General features: G+C 36.1%; 1 protein-coding gene across 3 annotated transcripts in view; it reads right to left on the bottom strand.

Annotated features, from left to right (window-relative positions):
* Positions 1-3,060: 3,060 nt before the first annotated feature.
* Positions 3,061-12,560, bottom strand: part of plxnb2a.1 (plexin b2a, tandem duplicate 1) — a 108,487-nt gene continuing 98,987 nt past the window's right edge. For all 3 annotated transcript variants that reach the window (XM_081364486.1, XM_081364487.1, XM_081364485.1), the window contains 15 exons: positions 12,370-12,470; positions 11,922-12,151; positions 11,610-11,791; positions 11,114-11,180; positions 10,891-11,037; positions 10,204-10,360; positions 9,643-9,743; positions 9,113-9,197; positions 8,702-8,853; positions 8,424-8,584; positions 5,797-5,944; positions 5,645-5,709; positions 5,491-5,566; positions 4,696-4,770; positions 3,061-4,565 (listed from right to left, as the gene is read on the bottom strand). In XM_081364486.1, coding sequence (XP_081220612.1) covers positions 4,461-4,565; positions 4,696-4,770; positions 5,491-5,566; positions 5,645-5,709; positions 5,797-5,944; positions 8,424-8,584; positions 8,702-8,853; positions 9,113-9,197; positions 9,643-9,743; positions 10,204-10,360; positions 10,891-11,037; positions 11,114-11,180; positions 11,610-11,791; positions 11,922-12,151; positions 12,370-12,470 — 1,852 coding nt within the window. In that variant the 3' untranslated portion in view covers positions 3,061-4,460. The remainder of the gene's footprint in view (positions 4,566-4,695; positions 4,771-5,490; positions 5,567-5,644; positions 5,710-5,796; positions 5,945-8,423; positions 8,585-8,701; positions 8,854-9,112; positions 9,198-9,642; positions 9,744-10,203; positions 10,361-10,890; positions 11,038-11,113; positions 11,181-11,609; positions 11,792-11,921; positions 12,152-12,369; positions 12,471-12,560) is intronic.

A 12,560-nucleotide genomic window follows, 5' to 3' on the forward strand; every position in this document is an offset into this window, starting at 1 on the left:
GTAAAGTGAACCAGCTGGGGGTAAACTGATCCATTTACTTTTTCCACTCTGAAACTTCCATAACAACACATGTTGTTACAGTTAGAATCCTGACAGCTAGCTTGACAACCAAACATTCCAAAACTAATGTCGGACTAATAACAGAATCATGGGGATTGGTCAATTAAGCACATTTTTTTGATGACCCACCGGTGCACATCCAAGTGAAGGTGCAACGCTCTTGGCGTGCTAAGGGTAAATGGCACACTGGAGGAAATTCCTCCTAAAAAAAATAACTATGTCCAAAATATTGTGATACATTTGGAAGCTCAATGCAGTCAGACCTCCCCTGGCCAGCCCAAGGAGGGTGGTCCTTCCTGGGCCAGATTCGGATTTGTCCGCCACCGCTGGAGCTCCGTCTGGAGCAAAGTTGGTCCTAAAACGGACCTTTGGGTCTTTGTGGAGGCAATGCTCCGCTTAGACAAGGAACACGGACCAGAGAACCGTGGTGGTCAGACCGGGTGGGGAAACCGCCTGACCCAGCCCAGAGAAAGTGCACTTTGTGCGGGCGAGACTTCCAGTAAATAGGGTCTGGTTTGGACACCCAGTCCCTCGGTGCCAGGGCGTGCATACCGGTGAGCGTGCACCATCCTGGGTGAGCTAGGGGTGAAAGACACACTGGAGGATATTCCTCCTCATAAAAATGTCCAAAAATATCTTGTATTTGAAGAAGAGATCCATGCTCGCAGACCTCCCGGTCCAGCCCCAGGGAGGGTGGGTCATCTCCGGTCAAAGTCAGATCCGTACACCTGCTGGCGCTCCTGCTGAAGCAACGATGGTCCAAACACGGACGCTCAGGGTGTTGTAGAGGAGGGAGACGACACTCTTATCGGACAAGGTAATGGAAAAGATGCCTCCCGCTCCTGCCCCCGGCGGATGGTCCCTCACCCACCCTATGAGTGGCCGTGTTGTCTCGAGCCCAGGCCCGAGTGGAGCGAGACCCGTGTGTAGGGAGCCTGCGCATCGCGGTTCACCGTCCGGGGGCTTCTCGGTTGATCCCGAGGTAAAACGTATGCTTGTCGAATGGTCGGTTTGGATAAACGGTGAAGCGACTCCAGGGGCTTGAGACACCCCTGGAGAAAAAGCGGTGGAGGAAGGTCCTCCTCTGAAAACAAAAACGGACAGTGTCCGTGAGATTGCAGATGGACGAGATTCCCATGTTGACTTTACTCACTAGCAGGCTCCCAGGGAGAGTGCGGAGCTCCTGTCGGAGTGACCTCGGTCCTAAAACGGACCTTGGGGGTTTTGTCGAGGAGGGGACAAACGCTCCATTCGGACAAGGTGAGAGGGAGAAGGTGCTCCACCTCTTTGCCTCAGCTACTGCACCCCAAGCTACTGATTTTTACTTCCCCTTCTCTTTTTGATGGCTTTTCTACAATGTTTATTACATAAAAAATAAAACATATGTCATGTAATATTACGTTAAAATATGTTTAAGACTAAACTTAACTTGTGCCTCATGTCTCAGCTAGTTATTTGAGTATAATTTCTATATTATTATAGGTCTCATTAATATTTTAAAGTAGCTTTTTTCATATTTTCACTTTTCATTGTATTGTTAATCTCTTAGCTTTGTGTTTTTGACATTTTTGTAGTTTATGCACTTTTGATATACGTAATATTAAAATTTATATTTCTAAATAGTTTGTAATTAGCTTTATTTCAGTAATTGTAATACGTACTTATTACCAAGGGAACCTTTTATTTCAGCTTTATTTGAATTAACAAAAACATTTTAACCAGTTTTAGTTCCCAACAACAACACCGGTGTGTAATTAAAAAAATATTCATGCTGTAATTTATTTCAGACTGGGGTGCATTCATTTCCTGGAAAGCACATCCAACACATTAACACTGACAGTAATGGCTTGACATAATACAGTGCAAACCATTTACAGTCACTCCCATCTGCAGTAAGTTTAATGTGATTGCTTTCTAATCTACATACATCAGAGCTACCTGTACAATCCTATTCCCTTTTGTATTGGTCTCTAGACAGAAGACGGTTTAAAATGCACTTTTGGACTTGACTCATTGATCTTAATGCCTCTAAATTTGGTCTTGATTGTTGGGAAGGACCCATCAGCTGTCTATATTGCTTGAAAGCAAACATTTTTTAGTGCATGGCCCAATAAAACTGCTGATTTAATAAGGACTATTCATTACTAGTTAGTATTAATGGGTTTTTACCAACCTAACAATAAAACGACTGTTTAAATTGACTGATCATTAAAACAAATTAAGAAAAATTATCACCTGATTCTTACCTCATCACTGACGTCATCTATAAAGATGTATCTAGAGTTGCAGGATCCTCATCAGGATGCTTGCAAGTATCTCTTGGTTTGGTTCAGATTTCAGACCAGGGATATATTAGAAAATACAAGTATATAACAGGCCAACATACACATTTAAAAAGGTATAGAACAGTTATTGTACAAAAACAGAGAAACATAACTAAGGTTCCTATTGCAATTTTTAATGCAGACACAATCACCACACAACTGATCATTATTACTCGTATTTGTAAGGCACTACCTGGTAAAGAAAGGCAAACAAGAAGCTTTACAATAAGCCACTGACACGGTAGCTAGACAACACAGGAGAACTGGCAGGAGCAGCGAGAAAAAGGAGAAAAGAATATGAAATCTTGGCAGTTGGCTATATTTACAGTTCAAAGGCATTTCCTGTTGTGTCCATCATGCTCAGAATGGGCGGTGCTAGCCTTTGATTGGCTGCAGAGTGACTTTGTCACCGCCTACCTAAAGGCAACACAAGTCACTCCCACTAGTAAAGTTCATGACTAAACAATATAGTCCACATTATTCTTTTGTCATTAAGAGTGTGCAGTGTTTGGCACAATTGAGTCAGAACATACAGGTAGGAAAATCAAATCGTACCATTCACAAATTACCAAAAAAATATCAGTTTGACGACAGATTAAGATTACCATCAGTTGCCTTACCATTTTCTCTCTCTCTCTCTCTCTCTATATATATATATATATATATTTTTTTTTTTAATCAATTAAATCACAATTTAAACTAAATAATTTGATACATATAAAACAACAGATGCATTAAATGGTTGCGGTCAGCTGCAAAAAAAATAAAAATAAACTTTGGTAAGCTCTAAATAAAACAAATTTATTATTTTTTTAAAAGAAAAGCCCCCCCCCCCCCCAAAAAAAAAATAAAACAGTACCAATAAACTGAATTCTAATAAAATAATAAAATAAATTCATTCAATGATATCATGATTTCATCAGTCCAAACTATTGCTGTTAAGGCAAACGCTGAGAAAGTCACGTTCGTTTGCATTTCGTTATCACATTCAAAGAAAATTCTCTACCATTCGTGTGTTACACTTCTTTTTAAGAAAGGCAACCAGCAATGTAAACTTCCTTGATTGAATTTGTCTTGTATTGTTGATTTAAAATACAAAAAATCATAATTGTGTCATAAAATAAGGCAAGCTGTGTGTCGAAGTGCACATGTATAAAAGCAAAGATGGTGCAAAACATAAAAATGCAACTGCTGGATGAGACACCAAAGGAACGGGAGATTAAAGCTTCCTTGGCCTTTGTTCTGAGTGTCTGCATGTCGTGGATCAAATGTGCTTGCTGTGTTTTTGAGACTTGGACAGTCACTCTGCAATAATGGCCTCTGTTCTTTTGAAGAGTGGTTGAATTGGAAATTGACTCAATGACATTATTGTACGCAATCACTGGTAAAACACAATAAAAAAAATTTGGGAGGGACAAAAGAAGCACTGGCTCGGACATCAGCATCACGGACACCTATACAAATCGATAGTGCTACCACAAACAGAACCGTGAGCCAATGGCGCCAAAGAACCCACAGGATGTGACAATCACTGCACAGGAATGAAAGTGGCACTTAAAATACACAGGAAAACAAAACGGTGCTCTTCCACAGAAACAATAATCAATTTGTTCTGTCTGAAGCCTCTCTCTCGCTGCCTTAAGTGTAAAAATATATTTACATATAATACTATTTTATTTCATCTACACAGGTAGAATATACCGAACATTTGATTATTGGCATAGCAGAACAAAAAAAAAAAAAAAAAAAAAAATGCTGGACTTTCATTGTGCAGGTGCTGATCTGAGAAGTACCATAGTGAGTTTTCAATTTCAGCGACATTTGTGATGTTCCCCTCAGCTCAGAGTTTATATTGGTCCCACTGAATCAAGAGCAAAGCTGAAAGTCATGAGGAAAGGAAGGGTCCGCTAATAGTCTGTGTTCCACCTCGCTTTTTCTTTCACTCGCCGGAGCAGAGGCTCCATCAACCAGAGAGTCCTCCAGAAGGGATGTTCTTATTTTTGAGCCCATTAAATTGAGCTGCGTCTTGGACTTAGTGGCACTTCCGTCTCCCATCTCAAGTCTGGGCTCCCGACACTAAAGGTCGGTCACTTTATTCTCCAGCGCAGCGGCGATCTGCTGCAGTCTGAGGGTCAGCTGTTTGCTCTGGGCGGCAGGGTCATCCTCCAGCGACGAGATGATCTACGGGTGGCAAGACAGATGTTTGTGCTGTTTTACTCATTGACCTCAAGCAAGAAATATGTGTAGCAGAGGATGCGAGTCGGTATGGAAATGACCGAAATCACATACTCTGATGTGTAATAACACCTACCCCGTCGTAGTACTTGCTGGCATACTGGTAAAGTTGGTGCAATGCAACCTGGGTGTTTAACTTATCTGTGTGAGACTAGAGAAAGATAAAATGTCAAATCTGTTATTTACCATAACATGCATTCGATCAAATTAAATTAAATATAAAATTACACAAAGTAAATTAAAATCTAATTAAATTAAATAAATTAATGAAAAATGTTGAAATAAAAAAGGGGAATAATAATAATAATAATAATAATAATAATAATAAATAATATATATATATATATATATATATATATATATATATATATATATATATATATTATTATTATTATTATTATTCCCCTTTTTTTATTTCAACATTTTATTTCATAATTTATTTACTTCCTTTCAAAACTTTTTATATTTTGAAATTTATATTTATATAACTTTCAAAATATAAAAAGTTAAATAGGAAAAATGAGAATAAAACAAAATCAAATTAAAATATAAAATTACAAAAAATAAAATTACAAAATATATTATAATAAAAAATTAAATAAAATAAAAATGACAAAGTATATAATAATAAAAAATAAATTAAATTAAAATATAAAATGGACAAAATACAACATAAAACAAAATAGAAATTACATAAAAAATGAAAACAGAAAATAATAAAAAATAAAACAACAAAAAATATATAAAAATGACAAGATATAACAAAATAAAATGGAAATTACATTAAATAAAAATGACAATATATATAAAAAATATATATATCTTTTAAAAATATAAAATAAATAAATAAAATAGAATAAAATAAACATACACGTGAAATCTCTGCAAGGTGCGTGTTCATGTCTTGGTCACTGACTGGAACCATCTGCCGGACGCCTTTGTAATAACTGAAGAGCAAAGAGAACATGGTTACTTTTTTTTTGTGATTACATATGTACAAACTGTTGAACAGAATAGAAACCTACTCATCAACCATCTTCTTGTAAGTGGAGATTTCCTTTGCATAAAGAAGTTTGTTGCTGGGGGACTCCTGTGAAAGAAGAAAGGGAACATGAGACAGAAAGCCAAGATGACATTATAGGATTGATAAAGTACATCATCAAACGTTGCTGCTCACCCGGGTAAGTTTGTGCTCACTCTTGGTGCAGGCATCCATGAAGGTCTGGGCGATGACAGACAGAGAGGCGTCCACCACTTCCGTCACATGAACGTCAAACATGAAGTGAGGGTTTTTCAAAATGTTCACCCAGAACCGTAGAGGCAAACTGCAGAAATAAAGTACACACACACAGCCGATACATCAATTTCTTTGAAGATAAATTCTTATTAAATGGCTTGCAAGGACAAAACTAAATAAAAATGTATTTAAAAAAAAAAGGTTATCAACATTTTAATGTGTAATTCCACAAAACAAAACAAAAACAACATGCACTGTAGGACAGTAAAAAAAAAAAATTAAAATATAAAAAGAAAAAAAGAAAAACATTTGAAGGAGGGCCTACCACTAAAATATTTTTTTAAAGTGCATTGTTTTCGATACTTATGGCACAAATTAAGTAAAATATTAATATAAAAATGGCCCAGATTTGCCAGCAAAACTTTAAAAAAAAGGTTTGCATCTAAAGTCTACCTGTCAAATTAAGCTCAGAGTACCAATCAATCTATCTTAATGAAGACAACCACAACAAACCCTCTACTGAATAGAAATGCCATTTTAATTTTAACTAAGGCATTGTTTTTTTGTTTAAAGGATTGTAATAGCTTTATCTTCATTCCTCCAGAGCTGTTTTTAAATCCCTTGATCTAGTGCCTGTATCCGCACCTCCTCATTCAATTAAAGACCATCATTTGTTAGAAAATAGTTACTGTATCTCAGAGTTTTTGGAATGAGATTTTATTATAACGGCGTCCCAGAGGCACTGGGCAATCCATACGGAGTCAATACCAGAGTCCCGCTGGCCTTGACTTAGAACAAACCCTTGAAAATAAATCAAAACCTTGTTCGTGACTTACCCAGCAGTCACTGTTCTTCTGCAAAACAATGAGAAGGGTAATTTAATGAGCTGCTGATGGCAGTGGATGAGAGAGGGGGAGCAACAGAGAAAATCATCACGCTGATGCAGACCTGACCTGTCAATCTCTCTGCTCATGCAACAAGACACACTGTGAATTTTTTATCAAGGCTTAAAGCCCAGATAATTTAATCTGCCAAGTTAAAAAGAGTTAGGATCATTTCCCTCCAGTGTTTTCAAATCTCTTAGGATGGTTTGTTCTTTTTATTTTGAGAACTGGATTTTAGTGGTTAGTTGTATGTGAACAAGTGCCTAGCTATAAATGGATATGTACTGATGTCCAAATGTTAGGAAGTGTGCTTTTAATCAAATGTGACCCTGGATCACAAAACCAGTCACAAGTCGCACGGGTATATTAATGGCAATAGTCAACAACACACTGTATGGGTCAAAATTATCGATTTTTCTTTTATGCCAAAAATCATTAGGATATTGAGTAAAGATCATGTTCCATGAAGATATTCTGTAAATTTCCTACCGTAAATATATAAAACATTTATTTTTGTCAGTGAATGCAACACAATCACAAACATAAATGGACAACTTTAAAGGTGATTTTCTCAATGTTTCGATTTTTTTGCACCCTCAGATTCCAGATTTTCGAATAGTTGTGTCTCGGCCAAATATTGTCATATCCTAAAAAAAAATACATCAATGGAAAGCTTACTTATTCAGCTTTCATGTGATGTATAAATCTCAATTTAAAAAAAATGACCCATGTGACTGGTTTTGTGGTCCAGGGTCACAAATGTGAAAGTTATTTTTAAATTGCAAGACCTCACAGCCAGCATAATGTTCACTGAATTTAAAATCAATTGTTATTATAAAAAAATACATTTAAATATATAATATAATATAATATAATATAATATAATATAATATAATATAATATAATATAATATAATATAATATAATATAATATAATATAATATAAGGCAGGGAATTTACAATTGTTATTATAAAATACATTATTTATACTGTATATTAATACATATATATTTTAAATAAAATGTTTAATAAATTATAATATAATATAATATAATATAATATAATATAATATAATATAATATAATATAATATAATATAATATAATATAATATAATATAATATAATATAATATAATATAATATAATATAAGGCCGGGAATTTACAACTGTTATTATAAAATACATTATTTATACTGTATATTAATACATATATATTTTAAATAAAATGTTTAATATAATATAATATAATATAATATAATATAATATAATATAATATAATATAATGCAGGGAATTTACAATCGTTATTATAAAATACATTATGTATATATTTTAAATAAAATATATAATATAATATAATATAATATAATATAATATAATATAATATAATATAATATAATATAATATAATATAATATAATATAATATAATATAATATAATATAATATAATATATGTTAATTTACCATGAATTATTTAAAAATACATAGGGCCTACATTTTGAAAAAATGTCTCATTGTTTACAATGAAAGTCAATGAAACTCCTGAAGAAAGAAAGTTAACAGTTTGGAGAGACATGACATGAGAGAGTAAATGATGACAGAATTTTTCATTTTTAGTGAATGATTCCTTTAAGCAGGGAATGTTCAGAACTGTTGAGTGTTAAACAGTTTTAACAGTGTTTCATACCTGTTGGTCTTCCAAATGTGAATGGTCTCTTCATCAACATTGTCATGTTTTAGAGCTTGTTCATCCAAGAAGTCAAAGAAATACTTGACTGCAGGTGGAACCACAGTCCCGGGACACAACACGCTGCGGAAGAAATTGTCCACAAACTGCTGCAGTGTGCCCTGTAACAAAAACACAGCATATTGCTTTCCAATTCACCTCAGTCGTTTCCAGCTAAATGCAAGTGTAAATGTGAATTAAATGTTCAAATGTAGAAGCAAATATTCAGTCTACTATACCTTCATAGAGAGCAGTCTGGTCAGGTAAATCTCAGTGATGGCTTTCGTCGTGGCCTTGTCTTTCATACTCCCCCTCTTTGATTTCACTTCGTCAAGCTCATCCGCTGGTCTCACCAGGTGAAATACTTTATCGTCCTCCAGCAAAGCATTTCCTGTTCAACATAAAACAAGCACAATTGAAGGACTGATTGCTTTTCCTGTGTGGAGAACAGTTATTTTAAACACTTATTCGGTCCATTAGCTTTGATTCAGTTCTACTTTACTGTTCATTTAGTGCACCAGCAGATTTCATTCATTCTGTCAATATGTTTTGGACTATTAAGGGGATCAATAAGAAGCAATGCACTGGTGTCATTAAAACACAATTGGTGGTAGCAGTTTAAGACTTCAATACACTTCAAAGTCACTAACTTTCTTCGTGGTTGTCTTGATTCTGGTCGAAAGACTGCTGGGTGTGCAGAACTCTAGACAAGACAAGGGTGGCACAATCCCTCACCTAACACAAACACACACACAGAATACAATATATAACCATCAATTCAGACACAAAATGGAATTAGTTTTAATTTTAACAAGAAATAATATGGAAGCATATTTTCAAAATTAACATTTTTACATCTGATTACTTAAATATGCAGTTCTTTTTTTATGCCTATAAGAAGAAGAAGAATTTCTTATAAAAAAAGTAATATAATAAGTAGTAGGAATATGGAAAATAATAATTTGTATAATAAAATAAAATATTTTATAATAGTATTGTAAATATATAGTGGTATTGTATATTGTTTAATAAAATAATACAGAATATCAATATATTAATTTGAATAGACTGACAATTATCGCGCAGTGACGTGCTCTTCAAGACAACATTAATCAGTGAGAAACATAAGAGAGTTTCAATTTTTCAGTTTCTGACAGGAAGCACTTATGCAAATACTCACATTGTAATGGGCCAGTGTGTTGATTCGTTTCCACCTTCCCTCTTTCTGTGATGTCAAGTCCAGATCAGACAGGATCTGCCCTGTAGAGCCAGGGCGCCACTCTGTGGCAAGAAGAGAAAGTAACGTCTTACAACACGGTATGAGGGAGGGAAAAAAACCCCGACAAACTAGGCACGAATTTACACTTGACAACCTGAGAAAAAGAAAATCCCTGGCTGTTTTTTCCCTACACTACTTCTTTTTAACCAGATTCGTCTGTCTGATGGATGATGCGAGACATCGGCTTTAACAATTCAGCACATTTGGAAGAACAACTCATTAAGAACTGCAGGAGTGCAGACCGACATGCACAAAATCCCACCATTAATCAAACCGCTATCTGTGCAGAGCCGGGATTAAGCGTGTCTTCCTCCAGTTCCTTTAAATGCAGCGCGTTGTTAATAAAGAGAGCTATTTATGCGTGTTACTTTCATAAAGTTTAGAAGCTTTTGGAAATGTTCCTGCTGTAATGAATCATAAGGGCTGGGCGGTAAGGAAATTCAAATGTATGCGAAGTCTAACCGAGTGCGACGCTGTCCACCGTGGGTCTCTGGGAGTAGGGCAGATTCCTGTACACCTGCTCGATGATCTTCTCCTTCACCTGGGAGATACTGTCACAGTTCAGGACTTTGACAGGGGTCACGTCGGGACCCTCACCGTGAACCAGCACCTGCAGGGTCTAAAAAGATCAAATAGGCTTTAGTATACTGGTACCATCAAGTGTGCAAAGGTCATCAAATAAACAAACAGATAAGAATCACTAGTCAATTACTTCTGGTTCCAAAAAAATCCTGGTTGTAATCCGCTAACAAAATAAGAGTATCATTTTTGTTTGTTTTTCAAGATCGCATGAATCGTTCTCAGCCAAAACAGTTTCCTCCAGCGGATAATGGCTGTTCAAGTCCCTGAGGAGCAGTTTTACGGTCGAGAATGAGATTACAGACTCACTGCTGGGCAATGAAATGGTGTTAGGAGAACAATGATGGACACACTAACACTGTCTCTGCTTTCCTGAGTCTCTCTTACCATTCCGTTGAACGGGTTCCTTACTGACCGTTTCTGCTAGGAAACCACTTTGTAGACATATTAGGAGTAAACAGACATGCCACACACACACAAGTGTGGTTTCTAAAATATGTCTTCCAGGTAATTTCATCATCAGACATTAAACTGTCCTAATGGAAATGAGAAAATACTTCAAGTACTCACCAAAACACTGTACTCAACATCATCTCCCAGAAGTCCCGTGTCGTTTAGAGTGTACTTGGCTTTCTTCATCTTAGCATCAACAGGACCTTTTTCCACCTGATGTTTAATGGCTTTAAAGAGCTTATAGAGCGGCTCACCGGCTGAGTCCTGCAAGAACACATTAGTCAGCCTCCATAACCAGAAAACAATTGCTGCAATTTCTATTTGTAGCAAAATTGCTCACCTTCAGGAACTGGTAGAGACATATGGACATCCAGTTACACAACATCCTCTCCACAACAGTCTCAGATCTAAACAGGAAACACAGACCAAAAAAAAAAAAAAAGCTTCGTTATCTTGCATTCGCATAAATTATGATCTTCATTTGAACAATCCTGATATTGATTCCTTAATCACAAGAACGTACTTTTCTCAGTGTCTCTTTTCAGAATATATATATAAGCAAAATAAACAACAGAACAAAAATATACCTAAATAAATCTGAATCAGATTGAATCAAAACAGGAATCAAACTGAATGGCGAGCTTGTGAATTGGAATCAAATTGAATTAGGGACTCCCTACTAAGGTTGTTTACTCGTACAAATTAAAAGGGCCAAGTCTATGATATGAAGTCTAAAGTCATTCATTATTGCGTTCAATCAATTGTAGAAAAATTGCGCAACAATATATATAGTGATAATTATTGACACATGAATTTGATTTGGTGTCGGTTCTGACCTGCGGAGCATGAGTTTGGGATTCTTGCTGTGGACATATTCCTCCATGAGCTCCAGCAAGAGGGTTCTCATGATGTCCGTGTAGTACTCCAGCTTGCCATGTAGCGCCACCGTCAACAGGGAGGCAAAGTAAACCTTATTCCTGGCATTGAACTCCTGCCGGCCCTCCAGGGTACGAATGAACTACAACACACAGAAATAGTACATAAGTCAGCTAATGCATTAAATCCAGTAGTACACAGATATAGTAGAGCAGAAAACACATTTCAGAATGTCATCAGGGTGTAGTCTGGAAACGAAGTTAAGGTCTCACGTTAATGAGGAAGGTTTTGCTGTTCAGGAGATTGGAGAACTGGTTGAGCGCCTGGTCTACAATGGGTCTGCGGGATTCTGGGATATCCAGCTTGCCAGTGATCATGACATCGTTGGCTCCATCTTTGGAGGGCAGGAAGAAAACGCGGTTGGTGTAGTTCTTGTAGTCCAGGAATGGGATTCGAGCTTCACTCAGATCACTAGTGTGATCCTCCATCTCTATCATAAGATCTAAGAGAAACAGAGAGTTGGTACTTTCAGAATAGCAAAAACTCATCTTTGTTCTGCTAAAAAACAAATATTTGCTGAAGTGACAAGCAAAAAACAAACAAATGAAGTCAGAAAACCACATGTAATTCATAGCTTGATCATCCCAATTTGAATACAAGATGATAAACTATTTGAGAAGCAGAAAAAAGTCCGCCGGTATGAATGGCTTGAGATCTTACCAGTGAACTCTTTTTTACAGCGATCTCGGACACTCTCCTCTAAATTCGCCAGCTGGTTTTTGATCTTCTCATACTCTCGTTCTGCCTGCTGGCTTTTCCTCCTGTACACATGCAAAAACAAACATTCATTTTAATCTTATTTACTGCTTATTATGACTTATGCATATGACTTAACTTTTTATTGATAGTAG

The sequence above is a fragment of the Scardinius erythrophthalmus genome (assembly GCF_964197995.2).
Source record: "Scardinius erythrophthalmus genome assembly, chromosome: 4".
NCBI classification, from domain to species: domain Eukaryota; kingdom Metazoa; phylum Chordata; class Actinopteri; order Cypriniformes; family Leuciscidae; genus Scardinius; species Scardinius erythrophthalmus.